This window comes from Desmodus rotundus, chromosome 11, assembly GCF_022682495.2.
Source record: "Desmodus rotundus isolate HL8 chromosome 11, HLdesRot8A.1, whole genome shotgun sequence".
In the NCBI taxonomy this organism is placed as follows: domain Eukaryota; kingdom Metazoa; phylum Chordata; class Mammalia; order Chiroptera; family Phyllostomidae; genus Desmodus; species Desmodus rotundus.
In genome coordinates, this window is record NC_071397.1 from 40,156,958 (window position 1) to 40,177,077 (window position 20,120).

The 20,120-nt window shown below is 34.1% G+C and overlaps 1 protein-coding gene across 2 annotated transcripts in view; it reads right to left on the reverse strand.

Moving 5' to 3' along the window:
• ME1 (malic enzyme 1) overlaps positions 1-20,120 on the reverse strand; it is a 180,993-nt gene that overhangs the window by 129,863 nt on the left and 31,010 nt on the right. For both annotated transcript variants that reach the window (XM_053913887.1, XM_024576670.4), the window contains exon 3: positions 17,913-18,062. In XM_053913887.1, the coding sequence (XP_053769862.1) occupies positions 17,913-18,062 (150 nt within the window). The remainder of the gene's footprint in view (positions 1-17,912; positions 18,063-20,120) is intronic.

Consider the following 20,120-nt stretch of genomic DNA (forward strand, 5'->3'; position numbering starts at 1 on the left):
TTTTTTTTTTTTTTGGTCTTGGCAGGTCTGTTACTTAAAGGGGCGGAGCCTTAGGTGTTCCCCAGGGCGGGGTAACGCTGGTCACTGTGCTGTGATGCTGTATGTGGGGGAGGGGCCGAGGGGGAGCAATGGTGCCCGCTCCCCTCTCCACCGGATTTCAGTCTTTCTTTCACTCTGCTACCCACAATCAAACTGGGCCCTTCTGGTGCTGGTTCCCGAGTGGGTGGGCTTGTGCACGCCCCAGGCCCCTGTGGGTGCCTCCAACGACCTCTCCCATGAGGCTGGGAGTCTCTCCTGCTGCTGTCCCAACCCCCACGGGCGTTTTCAATCAGAGGTCTGAGGTTTTATTTCCCCGCGCTGGAGCCCTGGGTTACGGGTCTGCTTTGCTCCCCTCCATTTGTCCGGTTTATCTGTGCGTGAATGTGGGATCGCGGGGTGCTACCCGCTGCTCTGCCTGCCCCTTTCTCCGCCACTCTGAGTCCGGCCCTCTCAGTTTATGTGCGCGAATGTGGGGCCTCGGGGTCTGCTAGTGGTCAGACTGCCTGCCCTGTTGGTCCCACACTCTGCCAGTCTCGGTCCCGCCACGGCCACGCGAGTCCTCTCCGCCCTGGTGCCCATCTCCGCCCCTCCTACCGGTCTGGATGAATGTTTATTTTTTATTTCCTTGGTGTCGGACTTCCTTGCTGTTCGATTTTCTGTCAGTTCTGGTTGTGCGAGGAGGCGCAGTGTGTCTACCTACGCCACCATCTTGGTTCTCCTGCTTTCTACATTTTTGAAAGAGGATGTAATTGAGTTGTCATTTGGTAGATTAATTTAAAATACGTTTTCATGATATATCTCTGTTTGATTTTTCCATTTCATTAAATGATCCATTTCCAATAAAACTGTTTTTACATTAAATGGTTAACAAAACTTTAAGACATGTAACTGTTGTTAGATCACCTGTATACTAGCAATAATCCCAGTAGCAGAAATTATTAACAGTTGGAGGTTTCATTCAGAATAAAACATTAACCTCACCTTATATACATATCTTTGTCGCACACTCATATCATGCTTGGTCCATAAGAGTTTCAACCATTAAAATGTATTACATTAGGATAAAATCATAAGTAGTAGTGGAATTAAAATACAAAATCAAGGAGATAAAGGAACATTTAGAGAAGCATTTGTTTTTTTTATATTTTAAATGGATGATAAAATGTATAAGATTGTATTCCTTCTAATACAGTTAAGTGAAAGATAACAAGAGTTTCATTTTGATATGTTAATATTTTAAATATGCTGGAAACTACATCCCTTGCAACTATCCAAATTTATGATAAAAGTTTTTAAATGACAAGTAAGAAAAGCAACGGGTACATAGTTTTTCAAAGTTCTCTTGAGGGGTTTGCAAACAAAATAGTATGATGATCACTGATCCACAGTAATAAACACACACATGAGGTTTCATTATGTTGCCAGAAGTGCCATCTTAGTTCACTAAATGATGCAAAAGTTCAATATTAAATTATATGTGTTCCTAAATGTGACTGATACAAAATTGGGCAAAATTCTTAAACAAAGCAGTTGAGTGGCATACTAAGAATATGTATACTTCAATACGGATTAGCAATGATTTTAGAATCCAAGAAATACAGTTTTCACTGCATTTAACATGAAACATTAATTTTGAAAGTTACTTTCTACTATTTCTAAACCATTCTTATTAAGGACTCATAATTTCCATACACTGTGAATAGCTACAGAATTCTCCCACTGGTGTAGTTATACATTGGCCCATTTATAATGTGACATGCAGTAACAGAAAAAAAAAATTAAGTTTCTATCAAGAATGTCTCTTCAGAATGTGGAAAGAAAATCACTGGGCATTAATGAAATTACCACAGTTACTTTTAAGCATGAAATTGCAGACAAGAATATAGTTATTGGAAATATGTAAACTTATCTTAATATTTGGCAGTATATTATCAATCAAAAGAATTTAGTATTTTAAGCTCCCAAATATATAACTAACAAATCAGTTTAACAGAGAGAGGCAACAGTTTGGTGAAGAATTATTTGAGAGAAAATGTATGAAGTCTTTGGTATCTCAGCCATCAGCTTCCCTCTAGATCTTGCTAAATAACTATGTCACATTTTCATTAAAACATAATGGTTGTAGTTTCCGTTCTTTTTTTTTCTTTTATATTAAAATAAAACTGAATTAGAAAATTGGTAAATGTTTTCACTAAATTAATAAAGGTTTGAGGCAGTCACCAATACAAGCTATAGATTCAGTAAAACCATGTAATCATTCAAATCACAGATAAATGACTGGAAGCACAGAGATCCAGAAAGCAAGCTTTACTGTTTTCTCTAGGTGCAGGAAGCCAACCCACCTTGCAGAATTAAGATGATATTTTTCTTAGAGAACATGGGCTTTCCACCTAGCCTGGGAGGAACTCAAGGGCTAATAACTGTTTAAAACCTGCATTTGCAAGACTCTCCCATTTAAAGATCAGGAATATAATGGGGGAGGGAGAGCTGGAAAATGAAGGTGGTCTAAAGAAAACTACTGAAATTGAACATAAAATACGGAAAAGCCCAAGAGTGAAAATGAAGTTAGTTCTCAGTCTAATAAAGGAAGTATACCATTGCATCTGGGAAAGGAAAAAAGGCATCGCATTTCTTCAATTCTAAGAGGAATTTATGAAATGGGTCTTTATATAAAGGACATTGACCAATATATTGGAGATTGTTTCCAATACAAGTTTTAATAAAAGATATAGAAGAACCTTCTCTATGTGGTATTTTTTTCTCATATGAACCTTGATAAAAACAACATAATAGTAAATTACAAAGGTCTGCAAATCAGACTGAATAAATCAAAATAAACTTCACTGAAAATAGTTTGCTATACTGTTAATGTATCAAACAGGGAAGTATATTCTATACTCAGATATCAATATATGTCTGTTGATTGAAGAGGTGTGAGTGGAGGGAAGGTTTTTTATAAATGCAACGTGGCAGTTAGCAGATACTTGAACAATAGAAATATATCTGTAAAAGTTTCTTAAACTGATTCAACTAGCTTAATACATAAATTAAGACTCCCAGCAACTTATTCATCTGTTTTCCAACCACAAGGAATTCTTCCCACCATAGTCATTGGTGGTTTTCTCTGGGTAAGGAGTAAAGAAGGAGACTGTCCTCTGGGGTTGTTTGGGGTTGTTTTCGAGCATGTATCTCATTCCAAATAAAAAAAATAAAAGAAGAAAGGTTTACACACACATACACTTTGGTATTGCTCATGTTAGTGAGTTACATACTTTAATATGCGGTGTTCAAATTACTTCCTTATGTTACCAACAAAATGCATTTCATTAGTACAACTTTTCACATTATTTAGTGAGTTTTGTATTCTATTTTGTTAAATGAGAAAAGATGAATAACAAAGAAAAGAGAAACCACATTGCCATGTCCAAGACTTTAATGTTAGGAAGATAATAATTAGAAGCTAAATTTGGTATAGAAATAATCTTTGCAAAAATAAATACATAACATCAGTATCTCATTTCTTACTGAAAAATTAGTGATCATCTTCTTATGTGAAAAAAAGAGAACTCCCCAACATCAAGTAGATTTTTTTCTGGGTGAAGGCTTCATTGAGACACTTTAGTTTAAATTATAGTTTAAATTATTTATATAGTTAAATTGAACTTTATATAGTTTAAATACAAAAATATTTGTATTTCCTTCAAAATACCAGATACAATATATTGGTCATGAGGCAGAATAATATATAAACTTCGTGTTTTTATAGGTATTTAAACGTGTTCGCGTTTAAATACCTATAAAAACATGTTTTCAGTAATTTTTGTATGGGTCTTGATTTACTAGTATCTTAGAAATATCTTCATTAGTAACATTTGAAATATATAATCTGTATTTGTGTAGTTTTCTTAAATTTTTATAATCCTAACAAGTATAATATGCAATGATAATTCCTATGATAGCCATCCTTTTCTACTCTTATATTTTACACAGTGTACAGCTAAGTACACTTCATAACCTCCTAAATATATTCCAATTTTAACTACTGTAGTCATAGTGTTAAACTAAGTTTAAGTACTTAGAAGAAATTTCTGTTTCATAAGTTAAGAATTAGATATTTGAGTATGGCAGGCACATCTGAATTTCAGATAAATCAGTTTTTAACTTCTGCTATACATCTCCTGTCAAAAGATACAGGTTTAAGAAAGGTAATCTTATTTAAATACAACAATGCCCTGGCCAGTGTGGCTCAATTAGTTAGAGCATTGTCCCGTACACTGAAAGGCTGTGAGTTTGATTCCAGTCATGGCACATACTTAGGTTGCTGGTTGGATCCCCAGTCAAGGTGAGTATAGGAGACAACCAATCAGCGTATCTCCTCACACTGATGTCTGTCTTTCCTCTCTCTCCCCTCCCCCTTCTCCTCTCTCTAAAAATACAATGAAAAAATGTTGTGTAGTGAGGAATAGATAGACAGATCCTTGAATGCCATGCTAAGGAGTTGGATTTTATCATAGGGAAATGGGGAGTCATTCAATGACTTTAGTCAAGAAAGTGACATAATTAGGCATCCCTTTTTGAAAATCTACTCTCTTTTAAAATAAGAAGGGCTTAATTTAAGAGTGGCAATGAGATTAAATGAGTAAGAGATTCAACAAATAGGAGGTAAAATTAATAAGGTAACAAAGGGAAAGGAAGAGTAAAACATCCTGGATATCTCTGAGGTATGTGGTTTAGGTGACTCTGTCAATGCTGTTACATCTTACAATGTTGGGGTTTTTAAAATTATTTTATTGTTGTTCAAGTACAGTTGTCTGCATTTATCCCCCACCACTCCCCCTGACCCCAGCCATCCCCACCTCCCTCCCTTGCTTCCACCCCCACCTTGGTTTTACCCATGTGTCCTTAATAGTTGTTCCTGAAAATCCTCCCCCCCCCTTCCCCTCATTATCCTCTCCCACCTCCTCTCTGGTTACTGTCAGATTGTTCTTAATTTCAATGTCTCTGGTTATATTTTGCTTGCCTGTTTGTTTTAAAAAGCCATGGTGAGGGACAAATACCATATGATCTCACCTTTAATTGGAACACCTTACAATGTTAAGAAACCTGGGAGACTGAAATGGTAGACTGGGAGTAAGAAAACGGAACCCAGAAAAACATGTTGGAGAACACTGACATTTTAGTGGGTGGAGTGGATCTCTGCACTTGTACAGATTAAGAAGGGAATATATATTGAAGAGGGAAAATGTAGTAGGTTTAGTTCATGAAAATAAAATGTTAGGCCAATGAATTCATATGGGACATGAAGAGGATATATGAGATAAGAGCATAAGACTGCAGAATTATTTACATACTGGCAACCACAAGAAATGAGATGAGCCAAGAACACAGCTGGAGTTAAACTCTGTGGATTAGAAGGTCCAGCTAAGAGTGAACTGTTCAGGCGACTATAGAACTCCACCCTCACATTAATATTTAATTTTAAAAAATAAACACACAAATGAAATGAAGAGTATTTATTAGCAGTGTAAAACACGGTCTAGCTGGCTCTATTTTGAGGGGGAAGAGTTGTCCAGGATGGATTTGTGCAGCGAACAAAGTAAAGGATCATTAGAGTATTGAGTTGAGTTATAATGAAGTGAACTGTAGAAAGCCTGCAAGCTTGAGAGATTCTTATGTACCGCAGATCTTCTTGAGTTCTAATGTCCAATCTTTCATCCCCATAGAAGCCAGAATACATCAACCCCCCCTTTATCCACGAGGATACATTCGAAGACCCCCAGTGGATGTACGAATGGTAACCTCAAATAGTACGAATCCTATATATAATATGTTTTCCCTATATGTACATACCTTTGATAAGGTTTAATATATAAATTAGGCACCATATGAGATTAACAACATTAATAATAAAGTAGAACAATTATAACAATACTGTAATGAGCTATGTAAATGTGGTCTCTCTCTCCAGCAATTTTTATATTTTTCAGTCCAAATCTATACCTGAATCAGTGTAACAATTCCATACTGGCAGTAAATGACTTGGTATCACTCATTTCAGGGGATCCCTTGCTAACATCTTCACATAAGCTCATTGTGTTCTGGTTCAGTATGTTGCCCTCAGCTGGAACACATTTTCTGTTCACGGCTTCCATCCACAAATGAAATGCCTTTTCCATCTTAACTAAGCACTTACCATGTACAGTGGGTGTCACATCTGCAGTTTGAGGTATGACTGCAAAACTAGCATGAGTTTTTCCTTCTTCACAATTTCAAAGATAGATTTGTTCTTACTGTAAATTTTAGCAGCCTCAGCATACAAACTTTTTCTTTCCTTATTAAGTCAAGAACTTTCACCTTTTCACTCAAAGGAAGCACTTTATGGCTTCCCTGTGGTGTATCCAAATTGTCAGACACTTGTCCTTTGGGGCCATTATTAAGTAAAATAAGGGTTACTTGAACACAAGCACTGAGAGGTCACTATAGTCAATCTGATACCCACACTGGCTGAAGTCGCTTATGGGTGGGGAGCAGATACAGCATGGAGACTCTGGACAAGGGATGATTCACATCCCAGGCAGGATGATTTGAGATTTCATCACACTGAATTTAAAACTCATAAATTGCTTTTTTCTAGAATTTTCCATTTAATATTTTTGGACCATGGTTGGCCCCAGGTTTCTAATTGAAACAGAGGAAAGAGAAATCCAGGATAAGGGGTGGGGGGACTACTGTAATCTTTTAGAACTTTAATTGGATGCTATCATTCCTCTGCTTCAAATACAGGAGGAGCTTCCCAAATAGATTAAGAATAACAATGAACATGCCCCGCAAGACTCCTGACTGTTTCAAATTTCATCTCATGCCACTCTCTCTACTTTCAGACCGTTTGAACATGGTATTTCCTCAGCTTCAAATGCTTTCATTTCTGGTTTTCACAAGCTGACTCTTCATCATCCTTCAGGTGTCAGCTTAAAACTATCTCCTTAGAGACACATCCCTGACTACACTATAAAAAGGAAATCCCCTTGTTAGTATTTATCACTATCCTCTGTTCATTTCCTTCACAATACAAGCTGTACCCATATATTTCTTTGCTCACTTGACTATTACCTATAAATTCAACAATGATAGGAAATATGTCTTTTATTTGCCTATATTCAGATTAGTAAAGTGCCTGGCATGCAGTGGAGACTCAATAAATTCCTGTTAAAGAAAGAAGAAATAATGAACACAGAGAATACATGATGAGCATGCAACCTAACTGAACAACTCAGACTCAATGTAGAAAACATAATCAACCTAAGATAAGAAGGCACAACTGTGGCCTGGAAGGACCTGATGACTAATTTTACATGTCAACTTGGCGAGGCATGGTGTCCAGATATTTGGTTAAGCATTTTTCTAATTTTCCTATGAAAATAACTTTAGATGAGTTAATCTTTAAATCAGGAGATTCTGAGTAATGCATATTATCCTCCATAATGTGGTTGGGCCTCATCCAATCAGTTGAAGGTCTTACTGGAAAAGTAACTTTCCTCAGAGAGGAAATTCCGCCAGCAGGCTGCATCTGGAGTCAAGCTGCAGCATCAGATCTTTCCTGGGTCTCCAGTCAGTCGCCCACCCCTACCACCACCACCTGCAGATTTCTGCATTTGCTATGCTAGCCTCCAGAACTATGTGAATCAATTCCTTAAAATAAATTTCTCTCTCCATATATAAGTCCACATACACACACACATTATTGGTTCTGCTTCTCTGGAGAACTCTAACTAATACAGAGGTGTAGAAGATAGAAAACATAAGTTCAAGACCCAACTCTGGTACTTACTACCTAGGGAATACTGAGTTTCCTTGGAATGATTGATTGCAATTATAAAATGAGTGGATTGAACAAAATCAACAAATACCAAATGTTTATGGCTCCATTTCCACATACCGCAACTCAACTACTGGTTCCAAATAAATACGAACTGAAAATGTACATGAAATAATTTTAGATAAGCTCCTCTCCATTTATTCATTTATATAAAATTAAATATTAGCACACTAATTAAGTACAAATTAATAAATGCTCTGATAGTTAAAATCCAGAGTACTTTTTTTTTAAATCCTCACCCAAGGATATTTCTTCATCGATTTTAGTGAAAGAGGGAGGGTAAGAGAGGGAGAGAGAGGGAGAGAGAAGCAGAGAGAGAAACATGGAGGTGAGTGAGAAACACTGACTGGCTGGCTTCCGCAATATGCCCTGACCAGGGATCAAACCTACAACCTAAGTGTGTGCCCTGACCAGTGATGGAACCTGCAACCCTTTTTGGTGCACACGACGACACTACAACAAGATGAGCTACCCAGCCAGGGCCACAGTACTTTTATCCAGGGTAGAAAGCATGGGACAGAATCCTAAGGTAACACTGAACTCATCACACAAATGGCATTTATTTGGCAGTTTGTCAATAAAAATTAACTTCTTCCATTAGGGAAATAACATACTTACACATTTTCAGCTTTTAAAATAAATTACCTCATTTAATAGTGAAATGATGTTTTATGTCACAAGGCAAGCACTATTTTTATAAAATATGTAAAATATGATACCCTCCAAATTTTTATCAATATCATTCATTCAGCCACCAGACTAATATCAGAATTTATATTGTTAAATAAGAAACTGCTTCACTTAGAATGAAATGAAATAAACAACTTTCATGATTTATTTTACATAGGTAATTACAGCAGGTCCGCAAATGATGTTTCATTCAACAACATCTTATTATAATATTGGTGAGATGCCATAGGAACTTAATTCTTGTTAATAACAATTAGCTTCTGGTAAAAATTGGATTCATTATATTTCATTTTGTTTATAGTCATGTAACTTAGCAATGACATTAAAGGAGGACTTCCTGTACATAATTTATAATTCTATCAAGTAGTATATAAATTTTACTACAGTGAATATAAAATGTAATAAATATATAATATTGAGCTAAAATTGACAATTTCTTAAAGTTCATAAGAGTTAAACTTTATCTTGTGTAAAATATCCAGCATATTAAAGGTATATAAAAGAATTCTTACACAACATTAATATGTATTATTTTGTAAAAATAAGTGATGAAAACAAATCTTTGAATTTTCAGAAGCATACCTAAAAAGCATGCAGAAAATTTTAGAAAAGATAAAGCAAACTCTAACCTGGCTATTTCTCCTCGACTACTGATTCAGGTAGCAGGGGCCTGTGGGGAAAGGTGGAAGCATTGGCTCAGAAAAATTCTAACTAATAATATCTTTATTAGCTAAACTGCAACAAAGTTAAGGAAAACATGTAAAAACAAACAAGGGTTTAAAAGCATATATAGGAAACCAGTCTGAAAAAACTACAAAAAATAAAAATAAGATCATAATAAAATTATTCCTTTAAATGAAGAAATGTCAACATTAAACATTTTTCCATTTGAATTGAAGAAATGTTGAAACCAAAATACTATAGCCAGTACACAGTTATGCAAACTACATGTGTTTATGTACTTGTTTGGTGGATGGACTAGGAATTTTGATGAGATGTGTCACCAAATCACTTTTAATCTGTTTAAAATAATTTCTTATTTAAAAACATTATTTTAATAATTTTTAACTTTGTGTTTAAAAATTGTTACTAAAAAACTTGCTGAAATAGAAAGCAGGGTTATTTGAAATGATGTGTGAGTTAGTTGTACTCTAGGACATGTTCCAAATACCTGGAATTATTCCCCTGTAGTCTGCTTTTTAAAAAATTCACAGCATTTTCTAGTTAAAAGTGAATGACCTTAGAATTCAACTATTTTACAATCACACCCAATGCAAGAATCACATTTAGAATCTATACAACCAATGATTATCCAAACCACATGAATATTTCCAATGAGGGAGAATAAGGAAGTCTATTCCAATGTCATTTAGTTAAATTTCAGAAATCTTTCTTTATACTGAAGTTAAATGTAGCTCTGTAATAACCTCCCTCCACTGATTTTTACATTCTGAGGCAAAGGTACTCTAAAAAATTTTCAAATAATTGAAGACTTACCTACATCCCTTTCAAGTTTTTTCTTTTAAGCTAAGCATTTCTATTTCCTCCAACTGTTTCTCAGATAGCAGGTTTTCAATAACTATCACTGCTTTGGTTACTCTTCTCTAAATGTATCTCAGTTTGCCAATGGCACTTCAAAAAATATGGCATCCAAACTAAACACAGATGTGATCTGGGTATGTGATGCAAACAACCACTGCCTCCCTTTAAAAAAAAATTCTTTATTTTTATAAAGAAGACTGAGATTTATAATCCTCCTTAAAAATACACAAAACACCCAAATTAATACAATGTCATAAACAATACCTAAGACAAAACTTGGCAATTTTTCTTAATTCTCCATATGCTATGTGTAAACTAAACTTAAATCAAAACACTTGGGTATACCACACAGATTGCAGCAAAGTTATTTTTGGATCCTAAACTTGAGTTTCCATTTAAGTTTTCCACACTTAAAGTCTCTAGATGTGTATGGAGACTTGATGAACTGTTATTTTACACTTTAGGGTATTTTATAATAAAAGGTAAGTTTCACTGCCTTGCTAAAGTAATGTATATGTCTATGCATATATTTAGACAATCCTTAGATCTTGATGTGAAGAATTAATGTCTGAATCAGTCCTACATTTTTTCCATTCTCCAAATTTTTCCTAATTAAAGCAATGCGCAGGAAAGAAGATAGTTTGCTATTTTAAACAACTTCTGGGAACACAGTGAATTTCCAGTACTTAAGACTGAGGATACTCTACCTCACTGTTATTTTTAAAAAGTCACATATACATTTTCATAAATATCACATTTAGTCTGATCAGAAATAAAATTAATTTGAATTAACTAGTATTTCAAGATGTTACCTAAATCTCCACAAAAAGTGAAAATCAACTTTTTCAAATAAGTATCTCTAAAAAAAAATCAATCAAGGTAACAGTTAAGAGATCTGAACTAGTCTGGATATTCCATCTAACTTGTTTCATATCTTCAAGAAAAAATTCACCATGTGCTCTTCTCATACTTTAAAATAGGGAAGGTAAAAACATTAGGCCAACTTCAAGGGAAATGAAATAAGTGAATAAAAGTACATTTTTAAATAAGTACAATCAAAATCAAAAGCTTATTGCTGTAGGTAAATGGTGAAAGTTTATTATATTGAACATTAAAATGATAACTTCTGGAAGCATTTAAAAATTAGTTGTTCTCTTAAATATCAACTACTTGAATTTCTAAATATGTAGAAAATTACAATACAGTAAAAAATAAAAACTACAAACTAAACCAGAGATATAAGCCAAAAATATCCCCTGGTTCTCAAAAGTCTCCTAGATACTTCTAAAGATTTTAAAGTGCTGAACTGAAGAAAGCCAAATTCAATCAAGAATAGTCCTGGTTCGAGGAAAGGGGGCTGGGGGAGTAGTAAAAGGTAATGAGGGGTCAAATACAATATATGGTGACAGAAGAAGATTTGACTTTGGCTGGTAGGCACACAATATAATATATAGATGATGTATCACAGAACTGTAAACTTGAAACCTATATAACTTCATTAAACAATGTCACCCAATAAATTTAATTTTTAAAAAAAAACAGTCCTGGTTCACCTGGGCAGCTCTGGTATCCAAGACTACCTAGAGGTTTGGAACATCCTCACCCCTAGCCAGAAATTCCAAAGATCTGAGAACTGAGAAGCCCTAGGACAGCAAGAGATGGCTGTTAACATATGGGCACTGGGTTACTTGGCAGTTAACATCATAATGGGCCAGTAACAACTCCACTGCATTAAACTTACTTCAAGGGTTAAATTGTTTCATTTGCTATTGCCAGCTATTAAAACTGGCAGTGAAACCATGTTTCTTTGCCATAAACAACTTAAACTATATTTATAAACAATTACTGAGTTACTGAAATACTTAGGTTTAATAAAATTAAAATTGCCTTCACATACCTATAGAGAGAATCACAAAAAAAAATGAAAAGAAAACCAGGTAGATTTAAAGAGAGAAAAATTTATAAAACAAGAACAATAACAAAGTTTCCATTCTACTAAATGTTCATTTGATAGTTATTATAACTATATTTTGCACAATATAATGAGAACATTCTTGGGTTAAAGGAGTATTAACTTTGGGTAGGTTTCTTTTATATTCATTCCTTTTAAGCTTCCTTTCTTACTGGTATTTCACAAACCAAACATTAAGTAAAATTGACACCCTCACCCTATAAGACTATAAAATTTGCTGAGCTCTTGGCTCTTTAAGAAACTGTATGTTTCTCTATGAGTAAACAATCTCCACTTCTAATCATGGTCTAATCATGGTCATGGTTATAACCATTTCTGTATTACTAGGTATACATTCTCATATGAAACTGCACATGGGGTAATAAAGAAAGCTTATTCCTCACAATTTAAATAACCAATACTCTGCTGCAAGTCCTTTGTGGAATTCCAAAAGAAACACCTACACAAACAATAAATGTAGAAAAACTGTTTTAGTATTTTGTCTTGTTTCATCTTAATGTTTACTTTTATGCATTTCCCTAAGAATTTTCTAGGAAAGAATAAAACTAAAAAAATAAAGTATCTTAGTGAATGATTCTCTTTGACAATTAGTTTTTGTATTAACCTTCATCACCATCAAAATCAAAACAAGTACCATTTATGTGGCATATTTACCATGACTTAAAATACTAAGAGCTTTAAACACATTATCTACTAAGTTCCAGGACCGTACATTTAAATGCCTACTAGACACTCCCTACTTGGAAGCCCCAAAGACATTTAAAACTCAACATGTCCCAAAAAGAACTTCCCATCTTCCTTGAAAACATATTCCATTATTCTGAAAGTTGATAAATGGTACCTTCATCCACTTAGTCATCAAGGAACCTGGGAGTTTTAATACCAGTTGTAGTAACAATTACTTGGGAACAGCTACTATGTGCCAAGAATTATGCCAGGAATATTATCAACAATAAACCAAATCCCTATCCTTCCAAAACTTACAAAAGCAGCATTACTCTGTGAAATCTTACAGTAAACAATCTTGTTTCATTTTAGTTAACTCAAGTTTTCTCCAATTAATCTGAGCACTAAACACTCTTTTCACCACAACTTTCGGCAAACCACCCAATAGAACTAGTTGAATCAGACTTTGTAATTTTTTTAAAAAACTGTAATCAACAATCTGTTGTATTAGCTCATCCTTTTTGCCAAAATCATATTAGCAAATTACTATATAAAAATGAGTAGTTGAAAGGAGTATAATATGTATTTAAAATTGTATTGTCTATATTTAATCAAAATTCTATTTCCTCACAGCCTGATTCCTTAAAGTGAATCCACTTTCTTTCAGGTCTACTATTTATGAGAATTTACCTGTTAGAGCAATATGCTTAAACAATAGGAGAAATAAAGAACATTATCAATACTTCATGGTTTTCTATGTGAGTGATTGAATATAGTAATATTGTTACTATTTCTATGAGGTAACAAACAAAATATATTAATTCAGCACCAACCAGGCACTGATCCTAAATAGGATGAAAAAATACAGAAATAATTTATAAAAAATGATCCCTTCTCCCTACATGCTTATAAACTATTTGGGATTTAATGAATAGTAAAGTGCTAACAAAAAAGACCAAGAGTATTTTGATAGAACATTAGAAATATCAAAAGTACAATAGAAACATGAATTGCCAAAGGCATGATAAAATGATATGTAGCTAATAAGAACTGATTAGAGGAAGATGATTCTTGGAAAATGCAGTGTAAAATATAGCAGGTAGAAACATTTCCAAAAAATTAGGTAAATCTGCTTTAGCTGTCCTTTATGTATACTTGCATCATTAATTTGTACAAAACATTTTTTTAAAAAAAAAGGATTAACAGAATACAAGTAATTTAATTAACACAGTAAGCTTGGCGTTCTGCAAAAATACAAAAACAATTGTCTCTAACTTCCAAAAATTACACCTCTTTCAACAAATTAACCACAATCAGACATAAGCATAGTCCACTACCAAATGCTGGATCTGCAAAAACCAAAATGTTATGGGCACATGGGAAGGAGATATGCCAGGCAAGCTCAACACAGTCTTAAAAATGATTATCCATGACAGGTTGAAAAAAACCACATATATTATCTATGCCAAAAAGAAAAGAAATTGTACACAAAACCAATAAATGGATATTCCAGCATCACATCTTAGGAAAAAAATATTGAAAGTAGAGGTATTCACATAAGAATTTATTTTTGGATATCTAGCTAGATTTTAATGCCATATTCAAAATGCAAAAATAAATATCTAGTCAGAGATAAGTATAATATCGTTAAGATATATTAAAAAGTATGACATCCGAAGATATACCTGTGTGCAACTGTGTTACATTCTGTAATTATAATAACTCCTAACTTTCACCTATATTCTTAATTGCTACTATAAATCTACAAAGTAAATATAATAAGAGTTATAATCCTCCTGTTCACTTTCCAAATATCTTAAAATATCTGCTGTTGCAGCAGAAAAGGTTTAACAGATGTTTGTCAATCTTGGCTTTAAAAAAAATTCTATATATGCTAACTGGTGCCCAAAAGATCCATCACTATTCAAACATAATCACCATTTCTTTTCCAATTAAATACAATGTCTAAATTTATGCCACATACATTTTCAAACAAGTTCCCTTTTCATAATTATGGGAGAAGCCATGAGAACTACTCTACTAAACAACTTTAAAATCATCAAAAGTTTAACAAAATATACACATTAAAAATCAACATGACAGAAAATTGCCATAGAGATCATACAGAAATGATTGAATAACAATAAAAATTTTAAAAAAGGGAAAAAAAGTGACATTTTCAATAATTAATCAGACTATACCTATATACAATTGAGATGTTACAATACTTGGCACAGTTCTTTAAAGTCTAAAGAAAATATGTAAGCTGAATTAAATACTAGACATAAAGAAAAAAAAAAGAAATGATTTTAGAAACCTTACTTTTTTGTGAGTAAAGCATTCCTTTACTGGCATTTCAAATATTGTGGAAAATTGAAAGAATAACACAATGAATACTCTACCTACCTAGATTCAACATTTGTGAGCATTTTGCTACAAATGCTCTTCTACCTCCTGTCCCACCTCCTCCTCTCCCTCTCCTATCATTCTATCTATCCATCCATCCATCCATCTACTTTTTTTCTGACAAAGCCCCCAGTAATCAAATGCATTAATACTTCTAAACAAAAACAAATTACACTAAGCTAAAGATTATAAATTCAGTTCAAGTGTTGTTACCAAATGGATTCAGATAGATCAGGTGGTATCCCAAAGGAGATTTCTTTTAATGTTTTCTATTTTTAAAATGTAGATAAATGGTGATGGAAGGAGAATTGACTTTGGATAGTGAACAGCCAATACAATATATACATGATATATTATAGAATTTTACTCCTGAAGCCTATGTAGTTGTATTAACCAATGTCACCTCAATAAATTCAATAAAAATAAAATAAAATAAATGTGGATAAAGGATGTCAGGCGGTAGTATTATCCCTATATTACAGAGAAGGAAACTGAAGCACAGAAAGATTAAATAATTTATTTGAAACTAAAACAAGTGGCAAAACCAGAAAGTGAAAATAGGCAAACTACTCCAGAGTAGTTAAAAAGTACTGCTCTAGGAAACCTCCAATTCAAGAGGAAAATCCTTATGACTTTCTTTTTCTTTATCCAGAATCTGAACTCTTACCCCTAATTCCATGACTACCCTCCTAGTCTGAGCCACTGTGATCTCTCACTGGCTTTTACTGCAATAAGTAGCCTGCTAACCATGCCACCTCATTCTTCTACCCACTTCAGAGTAAAAGCCAATGTTCTTTATAATAGCACTCAAGGAACTACAGGTTCTGCACCCTCTCATTTACCTTACATCTATTATCGCATCTACTACTCCCCCCCTCTCTTACTCCACTCCAGCCTCACTGGTTTCCAGGCTGCACCTGGTCTCCAGGCAAGTTCCCACTTCTGGCCCTGGCACTGACCATTCTTACTGCCTGGCACGTGTTTCCCCTGTATCTGCATGATGCCCCCATCACTCCTCCAGTGTCACATTCCAATGAGTCCTACACTATCACTCTATTTAAAATTGGAGGAGGAAGGATAAGTGGTGATGGAAAAAAGTAAATAAATAAATAGATATTTTTAAAAGTTGCAACTGTGCCCTCTCAAAACAACGGACACTCCAGATCCCCTGTTCCCTGCTCCACTCTTTCTCTCTCCTTAACACTTACTGCCTGCAAACATTCTAGACAATTCACTCATTTCTTATTTCCCTGTCTTCTCTACTTAGATTTCTACATACACCAATGTATCCCAAGACATTAGAAAATCATGTAGTATGTAAGAGCTCAAAAATAATTTTTGCTATTGAGATTTCTATGTCAACTTCAACCCAAACACTGAGCTAAGGTCTTCTACATTTCTTATAATTAGCATTTCTCAGCATCTCATAGAAAAGTTAGAATTTCAATATACTTAAATTAGACTTTTAAAAGGCCAAGTTTTTTACAATTATGTGTTTACTAAGATTCTTTATGTAGAATTGTATTTTACAGATACGGACAGATGTTACGATGCCACTCAGAGAACACAATAGGTAAGTAACAGTTTATACAGCATGACCCCTTCTGTAAGGACAGCAGTATGCGCTTGTGTGGATCACAGTTTCAGGTATGACGACATTAGGTATTTTTTAAATTCTTTCAGTCTGTATATTTGTATTTTCTCATTTTTTTCATTAGTGAATATGTATTATTTATATCATTAAAAATAACATACTCATATACCCAAAAAGAATTATTCCTCACAACACATTTACCATCTAAATACTAACTTTTGTCCTTCTATGAAAAAAATTTATTCACCATTATGTAATGCAATAGATATGCACCACTAATGTAATTTAATAGAATACTACAATATTGATCTAGTTCTTCTCTTTATACAGGGGGTGATGTGGCTAATTCTTTTATTTATACAAAGGCAATGTGGCATAAGTATGCTATATACTACGACATCCATATATCTATGTAAAATCCACATATTCAATCTAACCTTCAAATATTACCTCTGAAATAATCCTTTTAATGATAATACTTTCAAAGTCTTTTATATTTATAGTATAAACTTATAAACATTTGTTTTCATCTTTAAATTCAGAATATACATAGCACAAATATGTTCAACTTGAGCTTTTGCTGTTGCTGATATTAAAAGTATTAATATTTATTTACTTCAATTGGTCCTCGTTTCAAAAGTATTTATACTGAATAAAGGAAAGCTATGGATTTAGGCAAATTGTATTCATCTTTAAAGGTGACTACTATTTCATTTAAGGAAAATCAAAAAAACCATTTTAATGCCAACTCTGAATTTAGAAAATAATATTCTATTTTCAGAAAAATTTGGAATCCTTGATTTAGCTTATAAAATGTATATATAATAGTAGTAATTAACATCTCAAAGACAAAGTAATTATGAGCAATTATTTTCTTACCAAATAAAAAACAAGTTCATTTACTGTCTGTAAAAAGTAACCTAAATTGGTTTAGAAATACTTTCCCCTTGTCTTAAATCTAGAAAGAAAATACTATATTTTAATCTTGCATGCTTATATTTAATGTTCTTTTAAATGAAGTTTGATTGAGATTAAAATTTTCTAAACTTTGATTCCATTCAATATTTTATTGCAAAAACTTTTTAAAAAATAGACACAAGATATATTTAAAATAAAAGTTTACATACCTTGGCTTCCGAAAAACTAAACTATATTGCTGGCAAGCCAGACCCACAGTGGGAGTATAAACAATAGGCATGAATTTCTCAATGTCAGACATAAGCACTTTATAAAACAGCTTTTCATTTCTATCTTGAAGATCCATTAAGAGAAGATACCTGTGGAAATTGGACAAAATGAGATCTATATTCCAACAATGTCATGAAATAGCTGATTGGAAATCTAATTAAACATTTCTCAACAAGGTATGAAGTACTTTTTAGGTCACGTAGAAAACATCTGATCGAAAAAGACTTTAGAAATATTCTTAAATACCTCAAAGAATGAAGAACTACACATATAGCATTAATTTAACTAAGTAAATATAAAGACTTCATCCTTTAACTTTCAGTGCTGATAACCAAGGGAAATAAAGTGAAAAATGAGTAATGCACCACTAACCCTAAAAACCACTAAGGTAGGCAAGTCCAAGGGACTTTTTTTATTATTTGTATCAAATGGCGTTTTTCCTTCTAAAGGAATTTTTGACCCAGACTTATCTTTCTAAACAACCACCTTACCATGTTACCTGTAACCTTAATGGTTTAGAGAATAAAACTCAAACTGCTTGGTACAACTTAAAAGAATATTTCAAAATTGTACTTAATAATCATACTAGCCATTTTGGAGTGATTTCCACTCCCTGAAATAGCTGCAAATATACAGCACTTGATGTCAGAGAGACAGGATTCTCATGCTGGGCAAATAGGTGGATGACGCCAATGGAAAAAATTAGTATTTGGGAAGATTATGACTTTTAGACACTCTAAAACTGATCGAGCAATATGTAAGTCAATCATCATTGCTAAATCAATGATCAGTTCTCAGACCGCATCTTATTTTACTTACCAGAACATTTGGTGCAAGTGGCATTCCCTAGAGGTTTAACGAACTCTCTTTACTTGTCTTCCGGGCCATCATATTCTCTTGGTTTTCCTTCTGTCACACTGGTTTTCTGTTTGTCTGCAATTTCTTTTCTGTTTCTTTTTACTGTTTTCCCTTATTCGCTGAAAGCTAACACCCATCTCTAACATACTAGGAAATTATGTTGGCTTTACCTTTAACATATATCCAAAATCTAAAAACCTTCATCGCTACCAGTCTGAATCTAAACCACCATTATTTCTTGCTTGGATTACTGTAATTATTTCCTAAAAATTCTTCCAGCCTACATTCTATTCTCAACAATGCAGACAGTCATCTTGAAATATAGCTCAGATCATGCTGATTTTCTGTTCAAAACCTTTTCAATCAGAATGATGGCAAAAGTCCTTCAGTGGCCTTCAAATACATAATCTGTCCTCTATTACCCAACTTCCCCTCCCAACCTACCATGCTTCCCCTCACTCATTCAATTCCAGACACAAGTCTCCCTGCCCTCCTTGACATGCCAGCTAAAGAACACCACTGTTCTTCAGATTTCTTCATGGCTAACTGCCTCACTACCTTTGGCTACTTGCTCCTAAGTCACCTTCTCAATGAACTCCATCCTGATCACCCAATTTAACAATGCAAACTGCCCATACCAATACTCCTTAACCAATTCTACCTTCTCTTTTCTTTTATTAGCACTTGTCACTTTCTAACATACTAATTTTGTTTTGAAATAATCTTTAAAAATAATTTACCTTAATTCAGTGAGAGCAGAGATCATTGTCTACAATCTCTGTATCTAAAAAGAGCATGAGCTCAATGTCTGTTTGTCTATTTGAAGAATGATCCATGGGAAAAATATGAAAGCCACCTGCTCTTATGAGGTAGCTGACAGAATGGCCCAGGAAAAGAATATAAAGCAAAAACATATGAAGCTGAAGGAAGAACTTAAGGAACAAGTGAAAGGGACTGTGAAGAAAGCTACGTAGCAGCAAAAACATACAACTGGACAAACTGAGTGTGCCTCTAGCCCCAGCTGCCCCTGTTATCACCCATGGGCTCAAGAAAAAAGTGGCCATGGCAGGAATGGAGGTTATCACAGGCTCAGCAGCATGGACTTCCAGTCACCAAGGCTGACCTGGCTTTTCACCCTGCTGAGTGCCCAATCTGCCAGAGACCAGCACTGCACATCTGCTGGGCCTCCACTCCCCGGGGTGATCAGCAAGCTACCTGGTGGCAGGGTGATTATACTGGACTACTTCCATCATGGAGGGGCAGCATTATTTTCATTGGAATTGACACTT